At 62.7% G+C, this 26,389-nt stretch overlaps 1 protein-coding gene across 1 annotated transcript in view; it reads left to right on the top strand.

The window, feature by feature from the left end:
* The window catches only part of ADAP1 (ArfGAP with dual PH domains 1), a 60,922-nt gene extending 35,216 nt beyond the window's left edge, over positions 1-25,706 (top strand). Inside the window, exons 4-11 of the mRNA XM_030932409.1 lie at positions 810-892; positions 15,072-15,184; positions 16,404-16,550; positions 22,736-22,819; positions 23,391-23,453; positions 24,090-24,161; positions 24,345-24,573; positions 24,657-25,706. Of these exons, the coding sequence (XP_030788269.1) occupies positions 810-892; positions 15,072-15,184; positions 16,404-16,550; positions 22,736-22,819; positions 23,391-23,453; positions 24,090-24,161; positions 24,345-24,573; positions 24,657-24,685 (820 nt within the window). The 3' untranslated portion in view covers positions 24,686-25,706. The remainder of the gene's footprint in view (positions 1-809; positions 893-15,071; positions 15,185-16,403; positions 16,551-22,735; positions 22,820-23,390; positions 23,454-24,089; positions 24,162-24,344; positions 24,574-24,656) is intronic.
* Positions 25,707-26,389: the final 683 nt, after the last annotated feature.

The following is a 26,389-nucleotide window of genomic DNA, read 5'->3' as shown; positions in this document are numbered from 1 at the left end:
GAGGGTTCCTATTTGTAATTCCCTGGGAGTGGAAAAGGCTAGGGGAAGCCAGAGGGTTCCTATTTGTAATTCCCTGGGAGTGGAAAAGGCTGGGGCCGCTGCCTGTGCCCCGGGGCCGCACCCGGCCTGCGTGTGGGTGGTGGTTTCTGCAACGATATTGGCCTCACTCGAGTGAGTCACGGTGGATGGGGAGGCCGCGGTGGGTGGCTCTGGGCAGGGATGTCTGGGCCCAGCGGGTGCCTCGGGGACCTCTCCCATCCTGGGTCTTCCTGGATTCTTGGGTATTTGCCCATAGTTTCTCCTGATGCCCCGGACGCCTCCTGACCTCGACGGGTGCCCTGACAGCCCCGCCCTGTGTCTCAGAACCACCTGCAAGGCGGCGCTGCGGCCACTTCCCATATCTGGTCCAACAAGGTGGGGAGGGTCGGGAGGGCCCAGGGACATCTGACTTAGGGTGGGGGGCCTGGCTCGACCCCTGTACCTCAGCCTTGTGGGGCGTCAGCTGAGGCCGAGGTGGAAGGAGAGGGGAAGAGCCAGCCCGTCCACTGGGACGCATGGTCAGAATGTGGGTCCTGATGCTCCAGGGGCGGAACGCACAAGAAACCAATAAATTAAAGTCAGAGTGAGAAACGTCCAGTGCAGGAGGCTGACCCTGCAGTTCTTTCATGACCTTGTGCCCAGAGGGGCAGCCCAAGTCTGCCAAGGGCCCCTAGAGCCTCTTGAGATGCTCGGGGTCCAGGCCAGAGACCAGCGTGTGCTGGGTTGGAGGCCGCCGCGGCCCGGTGGCTCAGTCTCTCCTCTCCCCGCAGGCTCCTTCGAGAGCAGTGGATCCGGGCCAAGTACGAGCGCCAAGAGTTCATCTACCCTGAGAAGCAGGAGCCCTACTCGGCAGGTGAGGCTACCCGGGTTGGGCAGGGCCTCCCGGCTCCCTCTCCCCGTCTCTCTCCCTCTCCCCGTCTCTCTCCCTCTCCCCGTCTCTCTCCCTCTCCCCGTCTCTCTCCCTCTCCCCGTCTCTCTCCCTCTCCCCGTCTCTCTCCTCTCCCCGTCTCTCTCCCTCTCCCCGTCTCTCTCCCTCTCCCCGTCTCTCCCTCCCTCTCTCCCTCTCCCTCCCTCTCCCCGTCTCCCTCCCTCTCCCCGTCTCCCTCCCTCTCCCCGACTCCCTCCCTCTGCCCGTCTCCCTCCCTCTGCCCGTCTCCCTCCCTCTGCCCGTCTCCCTCCCTCTGCCCGTCTCCCTCCCTCTGCCCGTCTCCCTCCCTCTCCCCGTCTCCCTCCCTCTCCCCGTCTCCCTCCCTCTCCCCGTCTCCCTCCCTCTCCCCGTCTCCCTCCCTCTCCCCGTCTCCCTCCCTCTCCCCGTCTCCCTCCCTCTCCCCGTCTCCCTCCCTCTCCCCGTCTCCCTCCCTCTCCCCGTCTCCCTCCCTCTCCCCGTCTCCCTCCCTCTCCCCGTCTCCCTCCCTCTCCCCGTCTCCCTCCCTCTCCCCGTCTCCCTCCCTCTCCCCGTCTCCCTCCCTCTCCCCGTCTCCCTCCCTCTCCCCGTCTCCCTCCCTCTCCCCGTCTCCCTCCCTCTCCCGTCTCCCTCCCTCTCCCCGTCTCCCTCCCTCTCCCCGTCTCCCTCCCTCTCCCCGTCTCCCTCCCTCTCCCCGTCTCCCTCCCTCTCCCCGTCTCCCTCCCTCTCCCCGTCTCTCTCCTTCTCCCCGTCTCTCTCCTTCTCCCCGTCTCTCTCCCTCTCCCCGTCTCTTCCCTCCCTCTCGTGCAGTCATTAACCTGGGTAAACACGTTTCTGGGTTTGAACCTGTGTCGCTGCACCCCCTCAGACCTGTTTTGCCCTCAGCGGGGTGACTAGGGGCTTGGGGTCCTCACAGCTGTCTACAGTCCAGCCCTGAAGGAGTGGGGTGCATGGGGACCCCCTGGGGCCATGACTGGCCCCCTCTGCTGGTGGTGGACACGCGCTTCCATTCGGGGGTGGCCTGCAGGGACCCCTCTCTCGAGCAGTGTGGGCAGGACCCAAGGGCCCGGGTGAGGGGCGTGAGGGCATCCTCCGTGTGGCGACACCGTGCTCAGGTGTGGAGGGTGCAACCGGGGCCTGTGGTCTCCACCTCCCCTGGGCCTGCCTGGGTGCCACTGGGGGCCCTCGGGGTGGCAGAGACATCCAGGCAGCGTCTTGGAGCTTCGTGGGCTGGCGGGGCTGTGGAGGTGGGAGCTGGGAGGCCAGCCCACCCCAGCCTCAGTCTCCCCAGTGCTGCTCAGCTGGCCAAGCCTCAGGCTGCATCTCCCAGGAGCCCCCAACTCCTGCTCCTCCTTGTGTCTCATTTAAACCCTGGGGCTTTGAGTTGGAGCCGGCAGGTGGGCTGGGTGAGCCAGCAGGTGGGCTGGGTGGGCCGGCTTCCTCCTGCTGGCTGCTCTGTGTGAGGTGGATTCGGCGACTGGGGGCCGTGAGTGGTTTTTTCCCCAGGGCAGCTGGGTGTCTGCACACTGGAGCTTCCTGAGTGTCCCTTCCTCCATCGTGTTGACAGGGAAACCGACGCAAGCCTAGCCCTAGGGCCTGGTTGTGAACCTCAGCACTGGCGAGGCTGGGTCCAGAGGCTGGATGGGGATGTTTGGTGCTGCTGGGCGTGGCCACGTGAGCTCCTCACAGGGAGGAGGCAGCCCCCAGGGCCCAGACCTTCAACCCCAGCACTGCCCCCACTGCCCTTGCATGAGAGAGAGGCTGCCCTGGAATGGTGGAACATGAGGCTGGGCACCTCACACCTGTAATCCCAGCACTTTGGGAGGCTGAGCAGGGTGGATTATGAGGTCAGGAGATCGAGGCCATCCTGGCTAACATGGTGAAACCCCATCTCTACTAAAAATACAAAAATTAGCTGGGCGTGGTGGCGGGCACCTGTAGTCCCAGCTACTTGGGAGGCTAACGCAGGAGAATGCCATGAACCCAGGAGGCAGAGCATGCAGTGAGCTGAGATCGTGCCACTGCACTCCAGCCTAGGTGACAGAGCGAGACTCCATCTCAAGAAAAAAAAAAAAACATTAGCTGGATATGGTGGCACCACCTGTAGTCCCAGCTACTCGGGAGGCTGAGGCAGGAGCAGCCTTTACGTGCAGGAGTTCAAGGCTACAGTGAGCTGTGTTTTTGCACCACTGCACTCCAGCCCGGGTGACAGTAAGACTGTCTCAAAAAAAAAAAAAAAAGCCGGTGCAGTGGCTTACACCTGTGGTTCCAGCATTTTGGGAGTCTGAGGCAGGCAGATCCCTTGCAGTCAGCAGTTTGAGACCAGACTGGCCAACATGGTGAAACCTGTCTCTACTAAAAATACAAAAATTAGCTGGGCGTGGTTGGCGCATGCCTGTAATCCCAGCACTTTATGGAGGTCAAGGCGGGCAGAGCGCCTGATCTCGGGAGTTCAAGACCAGCCTGATCAACGTGGCAAAACCTCATGTTGCTCATTTTTTGAACTCTACCAAAAAATGCAAAATTAGCTGGGCGTGGTTGGCGCACATCTGTGGTTCCAGCTACTTGGGAGACTGAGGTGGGAGGATCTCTTGAGCCTGGGAGGCAGAGGCTGCAGTGAGCCAAGGTTGCACCACTACACTCCAGCCTGGATGACAGTGTGTCTGTGAAAAGAAAAAAGATGAATTATATTTGTGAATCTCAGCCCAAGAATAAAAGGGCACTTTGGGAGGCCGAGGCAGGTGGATGGATCACTTGAGACCAGGAGTTGGAGACCAATCTGGTCAACGTGGCAAAACTGTTTCTACTAAAAAATACAAAAATTAGCTGGGCATGGTGGCAGGTGCCTGTAATCCCAGCTATTCGGGAGGCTGAGGCAGGAGAATTGCTTCAACCTGGAAGGCAGAGGTTGTAGTGAGCCGAGATTGCGCCTCCGCACTCCAGCCTGGGCGACAGAGCAAAACTCTGTCTCAAAATATGTGGAAGAGAGGTGGCCCTGAAATGGCTGAACACAGTCCTGGCGTTGTAGGCGGTGTTGGTGGAGGAGCCCCTAACCCCCAATGCTCCAGCCCCTCCCGGCCCTCCCTGGTGGAGCTGGCACTCTGCCCCCTCCCGTGCGCCTCCCTGGGCTCTGTCACGACCATGGATTTTTCTCCCAGGAGTGGTGCAAGGTGAGCAGGGGTGACCACTGGGAGGCTGCCCCAGGCCTGAGCAAGGCACCTCCTGAGGTCAGGCTGGGATCTCATGCAGCAGCCCTGTTGGCTCTGCCCTCCTCCAGGGCGGCTCCTGCCCCCCACCCCGCAACCCCCACTTGGCACACAGCCGGCCTGTGCAGGCGTTTTCAATTACTGTCCACCCAGACAGTAATTTTCTCCTCCTAAGAATCCCTGTGTGTGAGGGAGAGAGCAAGAAACGGTCAGGGGATGAACACGCGGGTACCTGGGCCTGCTCCACGCCCAGCACACCCCTCACTCTGCTCCTGCCTGAAACCCCCAAAGCATCACCCCAGATCCCCTCTGTTTTCCTTTGCAAAAACATCTTAGCAATTTGTAGCAAGGTGGCGCGTGACTTCATTTCAGAGGCGGGCGTGGGCTGGGCTGGCATGACCACAGGACTGAGTTTTGTGTCTGCTCTTGTATCAGAATCCTCTGGTTGTAAAGCATGAAAAATTCAACTTAACTGGGTGTGAGCAGAACTGGAAATAGATTGGCTGGAATAACAGGGCTGGCTTCAGGCACAGCCTGATCTAGGGATTCAGTTGGTGGTGTTGGGCCCTGGTTTCAGCACCTCCTCTTCTTAGTTCTGCATCTCTGGGTTGGCACCAACCCTCCTGGTGGCCACCTCCTTCAGCGAGTTTGGGTTTTACATCCCCGCTCTCCTGGGCTGCCGGGAAAGGTCAGGTGTGGTTCACGGAACTGTTGGGAAGAGTCCTGTCTCATCGGCTCTGACCGGTTGGGCCCGGGATGTGACTTGCGAGACGTGGCACCCTGGGTCGTGTGCCTGCCTCTGGCCCCTGGGTTCGTCCTTCTAGAGAAGATCAGGGTCTGGGTTCCAGAAGTGGGGGTGGGTACAGGTGGCAGACAGCGTCTCATGGGCAGTAAGTGTGGGTTCTGCAGGTGTATTCGGGTGTCGTTAGGCTCAGGGTCAGGAGGTGGTGACAGCCCTGGTGACCCAAGACGCCTCCCGCCCCAGGCCCGAGGCCGCCCCATTGGAATCCCGCTCCTGCCTTTGCTGTTGTCTGAGATATTCCCGGTGCCTTGAGAGCATTTGAGATGAGCTAAAGACTCCCGTGTGACTCTCGGGCAGGGGTCGGAGGGAGAGGCCTCCCACCCAGCAGGGTAGACTCGGGGCCCTCGGGCATGGGTTGGAGGGAGGGAGGGGTCTCCCAGCAGGGTCCCCTGGGGCAGAGATTTTCAGGCACACACTGGCTTGCAGGGTCGGAGGCTGGGGCCTTGGTCTTGCCTGCTGGCCTCTGAAGGCCACGCTGAGAGAATGACCACTTTCTCATACCAGGCCCGGCGGGGCGGCCACACCTGCAGCTCCAGGCTCATGGTCCGCCTGTGGAGACCAGGCCCCATGGGCTGCGCCCTCTGCTGTCTCCCCTGGACAGGTGTGAGGATGGTGGGCAGGTGCACGGGTATGTGTGGCACAGGTGAAGTGCGCAGGTTTGAGCGCAGGGCTGGCTCTTTATGAAGGTGCAGTGAGTGCTGTGGCCAGGTGTTACCTGGCAGGAGTGTGGCAGCCTCTTGCGGAGGGCATGGGGCCGTGGACAGCGGCTGCGCCATAGTGTGTGGCTGCTGTATCCCTAAGCACAGGAACACTCAGGCGAGGCTGGAGAGCTCAGAGGAGAGGGCCATGGAGGTGGGACCTGGGCCAAGGGTGTAAAGCTGCAGGGAGGGTATGGAGCGCCCAAGCCGAGGGGAAGGTTCCCATCCCTCCAAGCGAGGGGAAATCTCCTAACCCTCCAGAGTGGCTGCTGCCTGTGGCTCCCTCAGGGCCGGCTCAGGGCCCCGTGCATTGGTGTTGAAGGTGGGGTCTGGATATGCCCTCCCTAAAAGGGAAACCTCTCTCACACTGAAAGGGGTGAGTAGGAGACTTCCAGACCTTTCCTCGGCCTCCTTCCTCCCAGGAGGGTGGGTGACCTTCGGTGCTAGCCTTGTCTCCAGAGGCCTCCTTACCTCTGAACGCCGGCTCCCCAGGCCTCTGGAGGCCCCTGTTGAGTAGATAAGACCCCAGACCCTCACTTCTGCTCCCACTAAAGGGCTGGTGGCTGCAGCCACTGGTAGCATGGAGGCCTTTAACCCAGCATTCCTATTCTGTAGTCCTGTTTTTTTTTTTTTTTTGTTTTTTGTTTTTTGTTTTTTTTTTTTTTTTTTGAGATGGAGTCTAGCTCTGTCGCCCAGGCTGGAGTGCAGTGGCGTGATCTCAGCTCACTGCAACCTCCACCTCCTGGATTCGAGTGATTCTCCTACCTCAGCCTCTAGTGTAGCTGGGATTACAGGTACCCAACTAATTTTTCTATTTTTTTAATAGAGATGGGATTTCACCATGTTGGCCAGGCTGGTCTCGAACTCCTGACCTCATGATCTGCCTGCCTCAGCCTCCCAAAGTGCTGGGATTGCAGGCATGAGCCGCTGCGCCCGGCCCCATCCTGTTTCTTTAAGGCCGTTGCTACCCAGGATGCTAATGCTGCCGCCTCCTTGCCTGTGTCTCCCACCCTTCCCCACAGGGCCCTGAAAGTTATAGGAACAGAATCCCAGGTGTCTGCAGGCCTTGGGGGTGTGGGTCTGTCCCTGCCTCCACCGAGGCCTTCGCCCAACCATCCTTGAGCCACAGGACCTTCTAGGTTGTGCAGGAGGCACCAGGCACGTCAGCCAGAGGGCCTCGGGCCCCAGAGCCCCGGCTGCAGGGAGGCTGCTGGGATCCTCCAGGGACCCAGAGGTGCCTGAGCCGTACGGCCCTGTGCTCAGGTCCCACCTGCTCAGGGCAGGGCTGCCCGCTCCTCGCAGCCTTCCCTCTACCCTGCCCCTGCAGCCTGGTCCGTAGGCATTAAGGCCTGGCCGCTTCAGATGGTCAGGTGCCTGGGGACCAGCAGGCAGTGACCGTCTGTGCCTCAGGCTGCTGTCTCTGAGTGCTGCACAGGGCCAGGGGTGAGACGCCTGTCTCCTTGTGTGTTCAGGGGCTCCAGGGCACCCCTCCCATAGACCTAGCTGCCCGCCGCTATTTGGAATCCCAGGTTCTGCCCGTTGCTGGGTTGATGAGGGAGCAGGTGTCTGGTGCTCAGGGTTAGACCTCGGGGACCCCCCGAGCCTCCCCATAGCCCCCACCCTGAGCCCACGTCTGGGTGGGTGCAGCAGCAGGAGAGGGCGTGTCCTCCTGTCTGGGGTGGCCCCGTGGCCAGAGTCCCCTGCACAGGGCTCCAGGACCAGTTGGTAGTTCCCGGGCCCCCCTAGCCCTTGCAGAGTACACTGGGGATTCCCGGCGGCATTTCCTGCCTGCTCCCTGGGTTTGCCACAAGAGCACTTTCTCATGGCAGCGGCGGCACCTCAGGACCACAGGGAAATACAGAAGTCCCTGCGGCAGAGCCCGGGAGGAAGGAGGAAGCTCGGGGCTTGGGAAGGGGCTGCCACCCCCCAACCCCGCGTTGGTCAGGTGAGGCCTCGGCCAGGTGGATCCCACTCTGCACAGAGGAGTGACTGCAGGCCTGCTCCGGAATGAGCCGGAACCAGGAACTCCCAGAGGCTGCACCATGCCCAGTGCCCACAGCCTGCACCTTGGCTGTGGGTGGAAATGGCCGGGTTGTTCTCACAGGGCGGGGGCTCCAGAAGTCCTGAATGTGGGCCATGCCACCCAGGGACCATGGCTGAGGAAGGGGGAGCCCCACTCCATCCCTCTGTTAGGGCACCCAAAAGGAAGGATCACCACTGGGTTTTTCTGAAGGAGTTTTTTTTTCTTTCTTTTTTCCCCCGCTGCTCTGTTGCCCAGGCTGCAGTGCAGTGGTGCAGTCTCAGCTCACTGCAACGTCTGCCTCCCGGGTTCATGCCATTCTCCTGCCTCAGCCTCCCTAGTAGCTGGGACTATAGGTGCCCGCCACCAAGCCCTGCTAATTTTTGTATTTTTAGTAGAGACGGGGTTTCATCATGTTGGCCAGGATGGTCTCGAACTCCTGGCCTCCGGTGACCACCTGCCCCGGCCTGCCAGAGTGCTGAGATGATAGGCATGAGCCACCACACCCGGCCTCTGAAGGAGCTTCTTTTTTTTTTTTTTGAGATGGGGTCTCGCTCTGTTGCCCGAAGGAGCTTTTAATGGCTAAAGCTGGAGTAACTTGAGCAACAAAAGGAAGATGGTATAAGGGGATTATAACCCAGGGAGCAAGCTACACGCCCCCAAGTCCACAGACATATACATAAAGAATGGAATCAGTAAAAAGGAAGGGGAGAAGGCCAGCAGCTTTTGCACACGAATTCCAGATAATACAAAAGAAGGCTGGGCACCGGGGCTCCCTCCTGTCGTTGCAGCACTTTGGGAGGCTGAAGTGGGAGGATTGCTTGAGCCAGGAGTTCAAGACGACCTGGGCAACGTGGGGAGACCCCGTCTCAAGAAAAAGTTTAATTAGCTGGGCATGGAGGCGCCTGTGGTCCCAGCTACTCGGGAGACTGAGGTGGGAGGATGGTCTGAGCCCAGGAGGTCAAGACTACAGTGAGCTGTGATTGTACCACTGCATTCCAGCCTGTGCCACAGAGACCTTGTCTTAAAACATAAATAAATAGGCTGGGCGTGGTAGCTCCAGCTACTCAGGAGGCTGAGACAGGAGAATCGCTTGAACCTGGGAAGCGGAGGTTGCAGTGAGCCGAGATCACGCCATTGCACTCCAGCCTGGGCGACTGCAAGACTCCGTATGAAAATAAATGCAGGAGAAGTGAGGGAAGTGGAAATGCTCCCGAGGTGCATGCTGCAGTAACCTGTGGCAAGGAAGCCCCTCTGTGGCCGCTGTGTCTCCCCGAGATGCTCTTTGATGACAAAGGACCGGGGGAGAAACCCTTGGTGTCAGGGCATAGCGGAAGCGTTGCTGCTGCGGCCCCAGGTGAACCTCAGACCACTGGGCCAGCCGGGCTCCCCAACCCTCTGCGCCACCTTCCTTGGCCGAGGTCATGGAGTGGGGACGCGCCGCACCCCTCCCCCAGATGTGGTGGGGGTTTATCCTTGTGTCTGAGCCAGCCTTGCCCCACCGCCTGCCCCAGGGGGTGACCTTGGTGACAGCTGCTCCCACCCCGGGCTGGCCCCGCCTTGGGCCGCAGCCTCAATGGTGCCTTTCACAGGGGCCTGGACAATGCCTCATGTTGTCCCGAGGGCCAGGCCCTGGCCTCACTGAGACGCGGGGCTTCCTGCCCTAGGCTCCGGACCCCGTGCTCCTGCGGGGCTTCCGTGGTTTCTCCTGTGGTTCAGGACGGCCCCTCCTGGTGGTGCCAGGCAGGGATGGGCCGACCATTGCCCTAAATGTCACGGGGCAGACGGAGCCCAGGAGGGGGCTGGGGCCGTGCATGAGGTCTGGGGCCTCAGTTTCCCTGTCCATATAGTGGGGACGATGGTGTGCGGGATGAGGGCGTTACTGGGAACATCACCAGCCATTCCTTGCAGGCAGCACAAGGCCTCAGGCAGCCCTTGAGGGGATGGGTGTTTGGGGCCCGGCCGGAGGCAGTGGGGCTGCCCCTTGGCGGGGACGGGTGTTTGGGGCCTGGCTGGAGACCACGAGGCTGCTCCTCGGGGGACAGGTGTTTAGGGCCTGGCCAGAGGTGGTAGGGTTGCCCCATTGCCCCTCCCTGGGTGGGTGCCGGCTCCTGGCCCTCCGTGGGATCCCTGCCCCCTTCCTGCTATTTTTGTCTTATGGGAGTCAGGGTTTGCTTTTGTGCTTTGGGGCCCCTGTGCGGGGACCTCAGGGTTTGGGGCTTGGGGAGGAGGTACCCTGGGGCTGACCTGGCCCTGAGGGTGGCCCCTCCTGCAGCCTGGGCAGCCTGGCGGGGATGGGGGGGTTCATGTGTCACTCTAGGCGGGAAGGCGCCGTGGAAGCTGTGAGCCTGTGTGTGAGTTGGGGGGGGTTCTCTCCAGGCCTGTCGGGGGCCAGAACCCGTGCTGGGGGCTGTATGAGAACAGGAACAGATGAGAGCTGACCCCAGGAGCTCTCACTCACCCTCTGGCCTCACCCCTGGGAGCAGGGGAGCCTGCCTGTCCTGGCTGTTTGGAGAGAGAGCCCCATGCAGGGTGGAGCTGGGACCTGGAGCCCTCTGTAGGATACGGCTGCTGGCTCTCAGCCTCTGCTGGCCCCAGACGCACTAACCTGGGGAAGGTGCATTAATGGGTCGGAGAGCGTGGGTGGATGGGCCAGGCAGCTAAGCAGCAGGCAGGGAGAGGTGGAGCCCTGTACAGGCTCATGGAGGAGACCTTCGACTCTGGGGCCTTGCCCAGCAAGGAGACGCTGCTCTGCCAAGCCACCGTGAGCTCCAGCGTTTGCCTCCTGTGAGGGGAGGGCAGGAGCCGCTAGGATGCAAAGGCCGGAAGCCAGGTCCAGGCCCTTCACGGGGACGGTCAGGGTGCAGTGATCAGGGCCTTGGCCCTGTGCCCAGAGGCCACCCCTCCATGGTGCACCCCTTCCTGTGGAAGGGCGCCATGAGATATGAGGACCCAGTTCCCACCCCAGAGGGACCACCACCTTGTGAGCTGTCACTCAGAGCAGGGCCACGTGCTTCCCTGCCCCAGTTTACAAGAAAATTAGCATATAAATCACATACGTGAGGTGTGATTTACATCTACTTTGCATATCCTATTTAGAGTGCGGTTCCAGCTCTGATAAATCCAAAACCCAGCAGTCTTGGGCCAGGCGTGGGGCTCACACTGCAACCCCAGCACAGTGTGGGGAGAGGCAGGAGGGTCACCTGAGGTCAGAAGTTCGAGATCAGCCTGGGTAACGCAGTGAGCTCCCATGTCTACAAAAACAAATACAAAACTTAGCCGGGTGTGGTGGCATGCATCTGTGGTCCCAGCTACTTGGGAGGCCAAGGCTGGAGGATCACTTGAGCCTGGAAGGTCAAGGCTGCAGTGAGCCGTGATAGCGCCCCTCCACTCCAGCCCGGGTGGAGAAAAACAGACTGAGCCTCGTAAACGGGCGTGGGCTTTACGTGAACGCTGTTCCTGTTTCCTCGGATTTCACTTCTCTCTGAGGCATGTGATGTGTGCGCTTCACTGTGGTGGAAGAAACGGTCTGGCTGCTTTCCAGGGACTGGGCACCTTACGTCCCCATGGGCAGCATGGAAGGACTGGTGTCCCCGCCGGCATTCGGGCATCGTGTGTGCATGTGTGCGTGCATGTGTGTGCACGCGTGCGTGTGCGTGCATGTGTGTGCGTGTGTGTGTGTGCGTGTACACGCTGGTTTGGTTTTGCTGTTCTCGTGGGTCGTGGCGATGCTGAGAATCTTTCCTGCTCTTAGCCGTGCGGTAGGCGGGGGGGCTCCTGAGAGAGGCCTCTGAGCAGGGTATGGGGTGTGCACTGGACCCCGCTCTCCATAAGTGGGACTAGACCTGGCACACAGTGGGACCAGCTCACATCAGGGCCCGGCACACAGTAGGTGTTTGATAAATGCTGGTTGAGTCCTCTGGTCTCTGCCCCAGGACTCACGAGTCTTAAACTTTAAGAGAAAATGGCCGTTTCTGGCCTCAGCCCACACGAATGTCCAGGACGCTGCCATGTGAGGGACTGCGCTGTGGGGAGAAGCCCCGTCTCACTGGCTGTTGCCGGCGCTGCCTGTGGAGTCCACAGGGGGCTGCAGACCCCGAGGTCCTGGCCCTCCCCAGTGAGGCCAAGGGACTGGCCAGGCTTGGGGCGAGCAGAGGCTCAGCCTGAGGTCTGGACTGGGCGTGGGGTGAGTTCAGAATCGTGGCTAGGGCTGTCCTGAAATACATTCCTGCGTTGTCATCGCCCCTGGAATGCGGCGTTCTGGCGCCTGCTGTCGGGAGGACCGGCCGGGGTTCGCACTGGCGTCTGGACCCCGAGAACACCAGACCCGCCGCACGCAGAGCGGGCAGTGGCCTCCCCGACCCTGCGGCCTGTGCGCTTCCCGGGGCACTGCTGCCACCTGCTGGGTGCGGCGGGCATGGCGGGGGCGCCTCCCCACCCTGTGGCCTCCGGAGCCCGGTGGCTGGAAGGGGCCCCGCTGTGTCTTGGGCAGGGGTCTGTGGAGCCACACACACTGGACCCAGCCAGCTCCAGCCCCCGTGGGCCAGGTGGCCCGAACTTGTCTGCATCCGTGACACAGACATGCATGCCTTGGAGGCTCCCCAGGGTGCACACAAGGCCGTGAGCGGCAGGCCGGGAAGCACTGCTGGGCTTGCTGCTGCTAAGCTGCCCAGGACACTTCCTGGCGTCCACCCTCAGCCACGAAGTGCTGAGTCCAGAGAGGTCCTGATGCCAGAGGTAGAGCCATGGGGACGCCTAGCTGTGCCGGGACAGGGGCTCAGTCAACAGGCGTTCTGAGCAGACCCTGCCTGAGGGACGCTGGTGGCCTCGCTCTCCCAGCAAGAAGCAGGAGAAGGGGGTTCCTCCACGGGAAGGGGGCTCCCAGCTGCTGCTGTGTGCACGGGGCTGGGAAGTCAGCCTTGTACAGGCTTGGGAGGCAGGCAGCTCCAGGCTGTGCAGGGAGCAGGCCTGGTCTGGCACCATCCAAGACAGCCCAGGGCCCCCTCCCCGACGGCGCCAGCTGTCCCCTCCCCGACGCCAGGCATTTTATGGCATCTCAGCAGAGAAAATAGCCCCTGGTCTCTGGTGTCGGGATGGGGCTGTCTGAGCTGGGGAGGGGACGCCGGGGAGCAGGAGACTTGGGGGTCAGGGCTGAGGGGCGGTGTCTGGAATCTGAGCTGGCCGAGGCTCTGTCTGGCCTGGTGGCTGCTGCAGGTGGCTGTTTAGCCCCACCTGGAGCCCACAGCCTCCTCGCCTCCCTGTGGCACAGGTCAGCAGCCCCCGCCCTCAGATGACCCCTTGAGGGGCTCCCAGGCCACGTGGCCAGTAGGACAGGATGCTGTCCCCAAGCCAGTGGTCTCTGAAGTAATGGGGGGGGCCACGGACGCTCAGCAGGTGGCCCTGAGGGACCCACAGATGCGCTGCAGACGGCCCCGTCACCCCGGGAGAGGCCTGTGGATGCTCGGCAGACGGCCCCGTCACCCCAGGAGAGGCAGCACCCACTGAGGACGCGTTCAACCCCAGCCACAGAGCTGCTGCTGATGGCGGGACCTGCACGTGACCCGAGGCCCAGCAGACGGAGCCCAGGACGCGGACCCTGCAAGCCACATGCTGTCGGGGTGGGAGAGCTAGGGCCGTAGAAGAACCTGCGTCTGAGTCTGCAGGATACGGAGTTCTAGAGCGGGAGAAAGGATGGGCAACGATGGGAACCATGGACAGGGAGCGGAAGTGGGAGCGGGACCGGGGTGATGGGAACGCCCCTTTGAGCGGCCGCACATCGGTCACTGACTGCAGCTCAGTGAGGTGAAGCCACATGCATTTATTCTCCCACAGCTCTGGCGGTCAGAGCTCCAGGATGATCCCACTGGCCCAAGGCTCGGGGTGGGCAGAGCTGGTTCTGGGCTCGGGGCGGGTCCTCTGGCCTCTCCCCGGTGCTCCTGGGCTCTGGGGCCCCCTCTGGCCTCAGTTTCCATTGGCCACATCCCCTTCCCTCCTGTCCTCATGTCTCTGCCTTCCTCCCCTGTGATCGTCTGTGAGGTCCTAACCACACATGGAAGGTGGCGTGTTCAGGTGCTTCGGCTCCCGGGGGATGCCTGGTTCACTTTTCTGTGGCTGTGTGGTGTGCGTGAGGCCACAGGTGGAGATGAGGGCTTGGGCTGGGCTCCCCTCAGATGAGCTTTCCTGAAACAAGAGGGGATGGCACCACCTGGACTCAGCAGTCGCGGGTGGAAGAGGGAGGAGGCCAACCTGGTCCTCCTGGGCAGCACGTGGTTGGACCCAGCTCTGCCTCTGCCCATGGCGGCTCTGGCCATGACCACCCGGGGTGGAGGGGGTCCCTGGGGGCCGGTAAAGGACAGCTGATTGAATGTCCCACTCATCCAGGCCCTCCTCGGGCTGGCTTGGGCCAGGGTTGCAGCCATCAGCCCTGGTCCACTGTCATATCCCCTCACCAACCATCCATCATCACTGAACCACGTCCCCCATGTCCCCTCTCCCCCAGTGTCTTCCCCATCCATCTCCCCCCGTGTCTTCCCCCGTCCATCTCCCCCCGTGTCTTCCCCCGTCCATCTCCCCCCGTGTCTTCCCCCGTCCATCTCCCCCCGTGTCTTCCCCCGTCCATCTCCCCCCGTGTCTTCCCCCGTCCATCTCCCCCCGTGTCTTCCCCCGTCCCTCTCCCCCCGTGTCTTCCCCCGTCCCTCTCCCCCGGTGTTCCCTCTCCCCCGGTGTTCCCTCTCCCCCGGTGTTCCCTCTCCCCCGGTGTTCCCTCTCCCCCGGTGTTCCTTCTCCCCCGTGTCCCCTCTCCCCCCGTGTCCCCTCTCCCCTGTCCATCTCCCTGTCTCCTCCATGTCCCCTCACCCCGTGTCCCCTCTCCCACCGTGTCCCCTCTCCCACCGTGTCCCCTCTCCCACCGTGTCCCCTCTCCCACCGTGTCCCCTCTCCCACCGTGTCCCCTCTCCCACCGTGTCGCCTCTCCCACCGTGTCCCCTCTCCCACCATGTCCCCTCTCCCACCATGTCCCCTCTCCCCTGTCTCCATCTCCATGTCCTGTCTCCCCTGTCCACTGTCACCCCGTCCACTGTCACCCCGTCCACTGTCACCCCGTCCACTGTCACCCCGTCCACTGTCCCCTCATGTCCCCTCTATGTCCCCTCTCATGTCCCCTCATGTCCCCTCTCATGTCCCCTCTCACATCCCCTCTCACATCCCTCTCACATCCCCTCTCACATCCCCTCTCACCCATCCACGGCCACCATCTGACCCATGTCCCCTCTCCCCGTCTGTCTCCCTGTCTCCTCCATGTCCCATCTCCCCCATGTCCCATCTCCCCCATGTCCCATCTCCCCCATGTCCCATCTCTCTCATCCATGGTCACTGTCTGACTCATGTCCCCTCTCCCCCACAGGGTACCGCGAGGGCTTTCTCTGGAAGCGTGGCCGGGACAATGGGCAGTTTTTAAGCCGGAAGTTTGTGCTGACGGAACGAGAGGGTGCCCTGAAGTATTTCAACAGAAACGACGTGAGCCAGACACAGGGGTGGGGTGGGGGCCTGTCCTGGGGCAGCATCCTGGCCTCCCACGCTGGGGCCTGTGGTGGCCATGTCCATCCTCAGCTACCCTCCCTGCTGCCCCCTCGATGGGGACACTCCAGGAGAACCAGCCTGTGACGGGCTGTGAAGCCTCTGTGTGCCGGTCCTGTGTGTCTCCCGGTCCTCTGTGTGCCGGTCCTGTGTCTCCCGGTCCTCTGTCTCCCGGTCCTCTGTGTGCCGGTCCTCTGTGTCTCCCGGTCCTCTGTGTGCCGGTCCTCTGTGTCTCCCGGTCCTCTGTGTCTCCCGGTCCTCTGTGTGTCTCCCGGTCCTCTGTGTGCCGGTCCTGTATGTCTCCCGGTCCTGTGTCTCCTGGTCCTCTGTGTCTCCTGGTCCTCTGTGTCTCCCAGCCCTCGTGTCTCCCGGTCCTCTGTGTCTCCCCGTTCTCTGTGTGCCGGTCCTTGTGTCTCCTGGTCCTCTGTGTACCGGTCCTCGTGTCTGCCGATCCTCGTGTCTCCCGGTCCTCTGTTTCTCCCGGTCCTCATGTCTCCCGGTCCTCTGTTTCTCCTGGTCCTCGTGTCTCCCAGCCCTCGTGTCTCCCAGGGTGGGGCAGCTGAGGCTTTCCAGGAGCCTGGGTGGCCGGGCAGGGCCCCCTGAACTCGGGCCCAGCCGTGGGAGGGGGAGAACCTAGTCACTGGTCCCCGCTGGAGCCAGCCAGGACCCCAGAAAGCCCCCAACTTTCCTGGAGGTACCCTGGAGAGACTGGCTCGAGACAAGACAAACACATTGGCCAGAATGGCGGGGTCTCCGCCTGGTGGCCCCAGGGCCGTGGGCTGATGGTCGGAAGCACCCGCCCTGAGCTGTGGTACACTGCTGTCGGGCACTGCCTGGAGGTGGGCTGGTGGCTGGGGCCTGCCCCTGTGGGAGCTGCCATGCTGTGTGGGGCCCGGGGCTGCCCCTGGGGAGGGAGGTGCAGTGTCTGATGTCAAAAGCCACCCACACAGTGTCATTGAGTCCCCATCACCCCTGGGAGGGAGATGCCAGTACCTTCTGCTTACAGACCGGGAGGCCGAGGCTCAGAGAGGTTAAGTAACTTGCCCAAAGCCACACAGCACAGCAGGTGTGCCGCCAGCACCCACAGGGTCTGCCCTTCCTGCTCCCCCGAGCTTGGATGGTGGCCCCTGTGAGGTGCTCAGACCCCACCCCTTCCCAGGCCAAGGAACCCAAGGCTGTGATGAAGATTGAGCACCTAAACGCCACCTTCCAGCCGGCCAAGATCGGCCACCCCCATGGCCTGCAGGTCACCTACCTGAAGGACAACAGCACGCGCAACATCTTCATCTACCATGAGGATGGGAAGGTGGGCGCTGGCGTGCACTCGGGCCAGGGCGGCACGGGAGGGCGGGCACTCGGGCTGAGTGGCTTGAGAGGGCGGGCATTTGGGCTGGGCAGCGTGGGAAGGCAGGCACTCAGTGAGTGCTTGGACAGTGCAGGAAGGCAGGCACTCGGACCAGGCGACATGGTAAGGCGGGCACTCGGGCTGAGTGGCACGGGAGGGTGGGCACTCGGGCTGGGCGGCATGAGAAGGCAGGTGCTTGGACGTGTGGGAGGGTGGACACTCAGACTGGGTGGCACAGGAGGGCGGGCACTGGGTGGGCAGCAGGGGAAGACAGGTGCAGGAAGACAGGCTCCCTCCCGAGCCAGGGCTGCCCAGGAACCGGATCACCATGCTATCTCTGGGGCCATCCAGCCTGCCCCCATCAGTGGGGGCTGCCAGCTCAGGCTAGAGGATCCACCACCCCCACAATGCCCACGGGGGGCCTTTGGGGGAACTGGGGTCCTATGGGGAGGAGAAGGGGACAGCAGCCAGCTCTGGGGCTGGTTTGGGCAGTGTTCCTTTGGCTGCCCTTGGCGTGGCGGTGGGGAGCGCGGGTGCACCCCTCATCTCTGGAGGGCTTGGGGGGAACCCAGATAAAACTCCCACAAAAGCTATCCTTTTGTCTTTGGGTCAGGCTGCAGGGGGCCCAGCGGTGGGTCCAGCCTCTGTTGCATTGGTTCTCGTTTCTATTTTTATCACCCGTCTATGTGCATGTGGTCTAAAGCGCTAAATTGTTCCCAAGTCTTGAGAAACAGAAGTTTGAGGCCCCTCCTAACCCCCATTGGGAATTTGTCCCCATATCCAAAAATAACCTGCTGGTGTGGCTGCGAATTTACCCATTTTAGGCACCATCTGACAACTTCCCACGAGGAAGTAGAGGTTCCAGCTCTTTCCATGCCCTCCCACGTGCCCGTCCCTGTCCCCTGCCCACCGTGCTCCCCTGGCGTCTGCTCCTGGGGTTGTTACGGGGCTGACGTTGGATGCCTCGGAGCACGCTGCGATCCCTTTTCCCACAGCAAGCGGCTGTGTTCTCTGCTGCAGTTGACGGTGTGCTGCCATAGGCTCTCTGCAGACTTTTCTCTGGAGGCAGTCGGGCACTGGGAGCCCGTGACTCCCATGGCCTGGAGATCTCGCTCCTGCAGGCTCATCTCCTTCCCGGGTGGAGTCTTGCTGCCCGGCCCCACATCTTTTTAGTTTACTTGTTCCTTTTGGTAGAAGCGATGTGCTTGGAAGGAAAGTGGCCTGTCACCTGGCATCTTGGAACGTTCTACCTCCTGCTTGGCTTAGACTGTGGCTAGATATAGAATTCTAGGTTGGAGTTAATTTTCCTGCTAGTGCTGAAGGCTCTGCACCACAGATCCCTCCCTCCCAGTACGTCTGTCCCGGGGTTTTGAAATTCTCCAATGCCGTGCGTGTGTTGGCAAGAGTCCCTTCGTCTTTTGCTGTGCTGGGTACAGGCCCAGGGTGGCCCTTCGAATCCAGTTACTGGTTTCCATGAGGTCAGGGATTGCTTTCTTATCTAATAATTTCCTCCCTCCACTTTCTTTGTTCTCATTTCTGAAACTCCTGTTATGGAGACGTTGGCACTCTTTTTTTTTTTTTTTTTTTTTTTTTGAGATGGAGTCTCGCTCTGTCGCCCAGGCTGGAGTGCAGTGGCCGGATCTCAGCTCACTGCAAGCTCCGCCTCCCGGGTTTACGCCATTCTCCTGCCTCAGCCTCCCGAGTAGCTGGGACTACAGCCGCCACCTCGCCTGGCTAGTTTTTTTGTATTTTTTAGTAGAGACGGGGTTTCACTGGGTTAGCCAGGATGGTCTCGATCTCCTGACCTCGTGATCCGCCCGTCTCGGCCTCCCAAAGTGCTGGGATTACAGGCTTGAGCCACCGCGCCCAGCCGATGTTGGCACTCTTAAGCCAGCTCATTTTGCTTCTACTTTCTGGGAGATTTCTTCAACTTTGTCTCCAACACTGTATTGAGCGTTTTGTTTCTGCTCTCATGTATTTAATTTTACAGAGAGCCTTTGGTTCTTGGAGTATTTCTTTTTCTTTTTTTTTTTTTTTGAGATTGAGTCTTGCTGTGTTGACCAGGCTGGAGGGCAATGGTGCGATCTCCGCTCACTGCAACCTCTGCCTCTCGGGTTCAAGTGATTTTCCTGCCTCAGCCTCCTGAGTAGCTGGGACTACAGGCATGTGCCACCACGCCCAGGCAACTTTTCTTTTTTTTTGAGGTGGAGTTTCACTCTTGTCTCCCAGGCTGGAGTGCAATGGTGCAGTCTCGGCTCACTGCAGCCTTTGCCTCCCAGGTTCAAGTGATTCTCTTGCCTCAGCCTCCTGAGCAGCTGGGATTACAGACATGTGCCACCACGCCCAAAAATTTTGTATTTTTTTGTAGAGATGGGGTTTCTCCATGTTGGTCAGGCTGGTCTCGAACTCCCAACCTCAGGTAATCCGCCTGCCTCGGCCTCCCAAAGTGCTGGGATTACAGGTGTGAGCCACCGCGTCCAGTCGCAATCTTTGTATTTTTAGTAGAGATGGGGTTTCACCATGTTGGTCAGGCTGGTGTCCAACTCCTGACCTCAAGTGATCCCCCCGCCTCAGCCTCCCAAAGCACTGGGATTACAGGGGTGAGCCACCGTGCCTAGCTGAATATTCCTTTTTGAAACGCTGTTTTTGGTTTGATTGTGGTATCTTACTAATGTTAATTTTTGAAGCTTGCTTATCCCTTGAAAAATGTTTTTGTCTTCTAAGTGGCTGCCGGCCTGATCTGCTGGGTTCCCTGTGAGAAATCTTTCCCAGATATCCCGGAATCTGGGCAGGTCAGATCCTCCAAAGATAAATCCCCCGCCCAGGCAGACGCGCTTGGCCCCCAGCGGTGGGAGCTGAGGGAGTTTGGGCTGCAGCCTGCAGGGTCACAGAGCTCCCTGGAGTGCACCAGGCATGTCCCGTCTGCCCGGAGCCCCCGAGAGTCGGCTCCATGTCCTGCTGGGGGAAAAGGGACGAGCTTCCAACCAGTTCTCCTGCTTAGAGCGCCCTCCATTTCCGGGGACCTGGAGCGGTGGATTCCCAAGGCCTCTGGGGCAGTGCGGTGTGGACAGGTTCAGCTTCCTCTACCCGGAGGGAGGGTGGGGCCAAATGGGATGGGGCGGGCCGGAGGAACGGGGTGGGAGGGGGAAGGAGGGGAGGCTCGTTGGGTGGTGTGGGTGTGGCAGGTGGGCGTGGCCTAGGAGGAAGGGCCACAGGAGAAAGCAGGGCTAGAGGCCTTTGAGGGGCAGTCTTGGGGTGGGCGGGTCTTTGCTGGGTGGGGCTACTGGGAGAGGGCAGGGCAATCCCACTGCTGTGGGAGGAGCCTGGGGCTGTACCATCCTCCAGCTGGTGCTGGATCGGGTGTCAGCTGGAGAAGCTGTGACTGGATTGGTCCAGTGCTGGGGGCTTTGCCTGCGGGACGAAACTCAAGGCCAAAGGGGCTGGGGAGAAGCCTAAGGGGGCATGAGAGAAGGGAAGAGGGATGGGGCTCCCTGGTTCTTCCCGGCCCTTCCTGGCCAGGAGAGGGTGGAGCCAAGAGTGGAGATGGGCACCTTTCCTGAGGTCACCAGCTCCAGGCTATAGCCTGGACAGGAGGCCCGGGGCTCAGGACTCAGGGTATAAGGTCATGGGGCCAGGGGTCTGGGTAGACCCCAGGAGGGGCGCAGGGTCTGGGGGCAGGGGACAGCCAGGCTGAGGTCGGGACCCCAAGGGCACCCGATGTGGGGCTGGGTGCCAGGCCTGGTCCATGGGCCCTCTGTCCTAGGGTGCTGGCCCACTCCATGGTCTCCAGAGGACCAGGTCAGCTCCCTGGAGAGCAGTTCTGCCCTCTGCCCACTCTTGGTAGGGGGCACAGCTCCAAGAGTGTTTATAAACAGATGAGCCTCCCTTCCCCCGTCATCCCAAGACTTGCATGAGCTACAAAATAAGGATCTTCATAAAAATAGCACCATCTGAAAGGAAGGCAGGCTGGCCCAGGCCCCAGCAGAGCCAGGGCCACAGGGTGAGCTTGGATGGCAGCCCTAGACCCCGTCCGCCCCAGACCCCGTCCGCCCCAGACCCCGTCCAGTCCCAGACCCCAGCAGAGCCAGGGCCACAGGGTGAGCTTGGATGGCAGCCCCAGACCCCGTCCAGCCCCAGACCCCGTCCAGCCCCAGACCCCGTCCAGCCCCACGCTGTCCAGCCCCAGACCCCGTCCAGCCCCACGCTGTCCAGCCCCAGACCCCGTCCAGCCCCACGCTGTCCAGCCCCACGCTGTCCAGCCCCAGACCCCGTCCAGCCCCAGACCCCGTCCAGCCCCACGCTGTCCAGCCCCACGCTGTCCAGCCCCACGCTGTCCAGCCCCAGACCCCGTCCAGCCCCACGCTGTCCAGCCCCAGACCCCGTCCAGCCCCAGACCCCGTCCAGCCCCACGCTGTCCAGCCCCAGACCCCGTCCAGCCCCAGACCCCGTCCAGCCCCAGACCCCGTCCAGCCCCAGACCCCGTCCAGCCCCACGCTGTCCAGCCCCAGACCCCGTCCAGCCCCACGCTCCGTCCAGCCCCACGCTGTCCAGCCCCAGACCCCGTCCAGCCCCACGCTGTCCAGCCCCACGCTGTCCAGCCCCAGACCCGTCCAGCCCCAGACCCCGTCCAGCCCCAGACCCCGTCCAGCCCCACGCTGTCCAGCCCCAGACCCCGTCCAGCCCCACGCTGTCCAGCCCCAGACCCCGTCCAGCCCCAGACCCCGTCCAGCCCCAGACCCCGTCCAGCCCCACGCTGTCCAGCCCCAGACCCCGTCCAGCCCCACGCTGTCCAGCCCCAGACCCCGTCCAGCCCCACGCTGTCCAGCCCCAGACCCCGTCCAGCCCCACGCTGTCCAGCCCCACGCTGTCCAGCCCCACGCTGTCCAGCTCCAGACCCCGTCCAGCCCCAGACCCCGTCCAGCCCCACGCTGTCCAGCCCCACGCTGTCCAGCCCCAGACCCCGTCCAGCCCCACGCTGTCCAGCCCCAGACCCCGTCCAGCCCCACGCTGTCCAGCCCCACCCCGTCCAGCCCCACACCCCGTCCAGCCCCACACCCCGTCCAGCCCCACGCTGTCCAGCCCCAGACCCCGTCCAGCCCCACGCTGTCCAGCCCAGCCCTTAGCCCTTAGCCCTTAGCCCAGCCCTTAGCCCTTAGCCCTTAGCCCAGCCCAGCCCAGCCCAGCCCAGCCCAGCCCTTAGCCCAGCCCAGCCCAGCCCAGCCCAGCCCTTAGCCCAGCCCAGCCCAGCCCTTAGCCCAGCCCAGCCCAGCCCTTAGCCCAGCCCAGCCCAGCCCTTAGCCCAGCCCAGCCCAGCTCTTAGCCCACCCCAGCCCAGCTCTTAGCCCACCCCAGCTCAGCTCTTAGCCCACCCCAGCTCTTAGCCCACCCCAGCTCTTAGCCCACCCCAGCTCTTAGCCCACCCCAGCTCTTAGCCCACCCCAGCTCTTAGCCCAGCCCAGCTCAGCTCTTAGCCCAGCCCAGCTCAGCTCTTAGCCCAGCCCAGCCCAGCTCAGCTCTTAGCCCAGCCCAGCCCAGCTCAGCTCTTAGCCCAGCCCAGCCCAGCTCAGCTCTTAGCCCAGCCCAGCCCAGCTCAGCTCTTAGCCCAGCCCAGCCCAGCTCAGCTCTTAGCCCAGCCCAGCCCAGCTCAGCTCTTAGCCCAGCCCAGCTCTTAGCCCAGCCCAGCTCAGCTCTTAGCCCAGCCCAGCTCAGCTCTTAGCCCAGCCCAGCCCAGCCCTTAGCCCAGCCCAGCCCAGCCCAGCCCTTAGCCCAGCCCAGCCCTTAGCCCAGCCCTTAGCCCTTAGCCCAGCCCTTAGCCCTTAGCCCTTAGCCCTTAGCCCAGCCCAGCCCTTAGCCCAGCCCTTAGCCCTTAGCCCTTAGCCCAGCCCAGCCCTGCCTTGCCTTTAGGCCCTTTGGCCCTTCTCAGGACTTTGCTGGGGGAGTCCGTGCCCACCCTCCCGCAGAGGGGCAGCCCCTGTGTAGCAGCGCTGGCCTCAGTGTGGGCACAGAGGCCAGGTCTGCACAGGACTGCTGGGAGCTGAGGTGCCGGGGAGGATGAAGGGGCTGGGCTCTGGGGGAAGCGGCCCCTCTGTGGGGACCCCAGCCCTGCAGCCTCCTGAGCCCAAGCCTGTGCCCGCCTGTGCCCCTAGGAGATTGTGGACTGGTTCAATGCACTCCGAGCTGCCCGCTTCCACTATCTGCAGGTGGCATTCCCGGGGGCCAGCGACGCAGATGTGAGTTGAGTGGTGGCCGTGCGTCAGCTCCAGGGCGGACGGTGGTGGTGGGGTGGGGGGTGGAGGGTGCCCTCGTGCCCTCGTGCCCTCGTGCCCTGCGGTCAGCTCCAGGGCGGACGGTGGTGGTGGGGGGTGGAGGGTGCCCTCGTGCCCTGTGGTCAGCTCCAGGGCGGACGGCGGTGGTGGGGTGGGGGGTGGAGGGTGCCCTCGTGCCCTGTGGTCAGCTCCAGGGCGGACGGCGGTGGTGGGGTGGAGGGTGTCCTCGTGCCCTTGTGCCCTGACTCTGGGATGACATTGAGCCCTAGGGTGGGCCTGGGACTGGCCAAGGGCTCGCCCTGAAGTACCTTGCAGTTCTCCTGCCTCACTCTAGAACTTCAGCTCAGCCAAAGGGGAAAGGGGGAAGGAAGGGGGTGGCAAGCAGAGGCAGAGACGTGGACCTTGCAGAGGCTGTGCCAGGCCTGGGCCCTGCCCTGGTAGCCCGGGGTGAGGGGAGCATGGAGGGGCACAGTCAGGGAGGGTCTCGGCCTGAGCTGCGCTTCTGAGGACCCCCGCCCGGTGTGTCCTGCCCCAGCTGGTGCCAAAGCTCTCCAGGAACTACCTGAAGGAAGGCTACATGGAGAAGACGGGGCCCAAGGTGCGTGTGCTGCCTGGGGTGTGTCATGGTGGGTCTCGGGCTTAAGTGCAGTGACCTTCCCAGCTGCCGCCTCCGTGTTTTAAGCTGGTGTCTGGTGGGTCCTCATGGCCCCTATCTGTGCCTGGTCGGGCTCCCCGCAGACCCGGGCCACTGTCCTAGGCTTTGGTTAGATCCTCCCTGCCCACTCAGTCCGACCAGCTTCCTCACCCACAAGACTGCACCCGCGCGGCCAGGGGCCCACGTCTTGCCACTCCCTGAGGCATGATGTGGGAGGGAGAGACAAATCCCGGGAGTCTTGGTGGTCCCGGGAGTCTTGGTGGTCCCGGGAGTCTTGGTGGTCCCAGAGGAGAAGTGCAGGTGTGAGGGCTCATAAGTGAGGCCTGAACCCCCATCTGGGGCCCAGGGAGGGCTGGGGGACCTGGAGGAGCAAGAGGGAGGTGCCATGTGGAGGCTGGAGGGTTGGCGTGTGCAGGGGCCTCGTGTGGCGTGGCCAGTGGCAGGCATGAGTGAGTGGAGGTGACTGACCCGGGCTGGCCTGGACTGGCCAGGACCCTGTCCTCCGGGGTGTGCTGCTGCTGGCTGGATGCAGGTCTGCCTCGGCTGACCTGCCAGTCACAGGCCCTCTCTGACCCACAGCAAACAGAAGGCTTCCGGAAGCGCTGGTTCACCATGGACGACCGCAGGCTCATGTACTTTAAAGATCCCCTGGTAAGGAGCAGCTGTGGCCTGGCCCTGCCCGGCCAGCACAGGAGGGCAGCTCACTGGCTGGGGCTACCAGATGTGTGACCAGGAGGGTGGGTGGCCTCCTGAGTCCTGGCCTGTGGCCTTCCCCGGCTCTGAGCGAAGCTGGAAGGGATATGGCCTCGCCTCCAGTGTGGTCTCCACCCACAGGACGCCTTTGCCCGAGGGGAAGTTTTCATCGGCAGCAAGGAGAGTGGCTACACGGTGCTGCACGGGTTCCCGCCGTCCACCCAGGGCCACCACTGGCCGCACGGCATCACCATCGTCACGCCCGACCGCAAGTTTCTGTTTGCCTGCGAGACGGAGTCTGACCAGAGAGAGTGGGTGGCGGCCTTCCAGAAGGCGGTGGACAGGCCCATGCTGCCCCAGGAGTACGCAGGTGAGGGGGGCGGGCAGCCAGCAGCCTGGATGGGCTCCCAGTTCCCTGCGGCCGTGACAGCACCGGACCCTGTTCCATTGCAGTGGAGGCACACTTCAAGCATAAACCCTAGCGAGTGCGGTCAGAGGCCCACGGACACTGGACTCACTGTGGCCGACGGAGGGGACCTGTGGATGGGGGACTCCAGCGTCCTGATGCCACCTGGCCCCACCTGCTCCTCAGGGCAGCCCGGGCGCTGCCAGGTAGGGCCCGAGCCTCAGCTTCTGGGATGCTTCTCTGGAACCTCAAGGCAGGCAGCCCCGGCCCTGACCTCTGACCCCGTCACGCTGCTGCTGACCACACCCAGTCAACCTGCCCCTCCCTGACCCAGGGCTCCCCCTTCCTCCAGGGCCCAGTCTGGCTCCCGAGCTCAGACACGGCCCCCAGGAGCCGCCCACCGTGGCTGAGGGAACTTCCAGGCCTCAGCACAGAGCCCTGTTTGGGGCCAGGCACGGTGGGCAGCTGCCGGCCGCTGGGGACTGGGCCCTGCTCGCATGCCACCCGCCCTCTCCCCACCTCCACAAGTATTTATTGAGCACCTGTTGTGTGTCACGGGACTGTGGGGGCTGTGGGGGTGTTTGGGTGGATTATCCGCACAGGTCCTCCCTGGGCGGGAGTCGCCCCAGCCTGTGCTCCTGGTTCCCAGGCTAGAGGGGTCACCAGGCTGCTGTCCCACCACACGTGGCCTCTGTGTGCCCAGCACGGTGCTGACAGTGGTGTTTGAACCCTTGGGGATGATGGCCTGGGCCGCGGTGAGGCCACCAGATGCAGAAGTGGCCCTGGGGGGGGCCCGGGCACTGTCGCACTTGCTGCTGGTGGCCCAGCCGTGTATTTATTTCTCACCTATCTCCTTCCTGTCAAGGCAGGCCGGGCTCCAGGGCTCCCCTTGTGTGGGGCGTGCAGGTGGGGGAGGCGTCTGCAGGTCACCTGGGGGGGCCCAGCCCTCTCCCAGCCCTCTCCCAGCCTTGCCTGGCTGAGCTGTGTTCCAGGGGAGCCCTGGACAAGCCCTCATAGTGGGGAGGGGGTTCCTGAGGCCGGGCATCCGCTGCCCTGTGTCACATCCTGGAATAAAGTGTGGCTCTGGCATGGTTCCAGCTGTGTGTGTGAGGATGGAGTGGGGAGGAGGTTGGGCTGGGAACACATGGCCCTGCCCCCCTGGCTTCAGGAGAATCTTTGTCTGCTCCCAGGGACTTGACAGGGCCTTTGCTCCCTGAGGTTTGGAGGGAGGACGTGGTGTCTGAGCTGGTCACAGCACCATGTTCCTTGTGCACGGAAGCTGGCCCCCACCCGAAGTGCTCCCCCCCCACCCGAGGTGCTCCCCAGCACCCCTTTCCCCGCTGTCTCCATCTGAGGCCTGCCAGGCAGTTCCTGGGCAGAGCCCACAGCCTGAAAGACAAGCCCAGCTCAGCATGAAGGAGAGAATGGGGGATGCATCCCGGGTGGGGGGGGGGTCCCCTGTGCCTGCGAGCGCCCCCATGCTGGACCCACATGCTGAATCCCACTTCTCCAATGAGGAGCTGGGGCCCCAGAGCAGGGTGGAGGTCTCCCAACCCCAGCCTAGGGGTCCCCAAGGGGGCTGTGCTGGTGAGGATGTGGGTGAGATACCCCCACCTGGAGCTGAGACCCCAGGCAAGTGCTCTGCAGCCTCACCAGGTGCCATGGTCCAAACCCCAGAGGTGAGAGGACTGGGCCTGGGTCAGGGAGAGCCCTGGGCTGTGCTGGACACACCCCCAGGGGACACACCCCCAGGGGCAACCAGCAGTGCCCCCAGGCTCCC

This window comes from Rhinopithecus roxellana, chromosome 6 (genome assembly GCF_007565055.1).
Source record: "Rhinopithecus roxellana isolate Shanxi Qingling chromosome 6, ASM756505v1, whole genome shotgun sequence".
Lineage (NCBI taxonomy): Eukaryota > Metazoa > Chordata > Mammalia > Primates > Cercopithecidae > Rhinopithecus > Rhinopithecus roxellana.
Note: the sequence above shows the minus strand (reverse complement) of the source record. Positions and strands in the feature narration are given on the sequence as shown.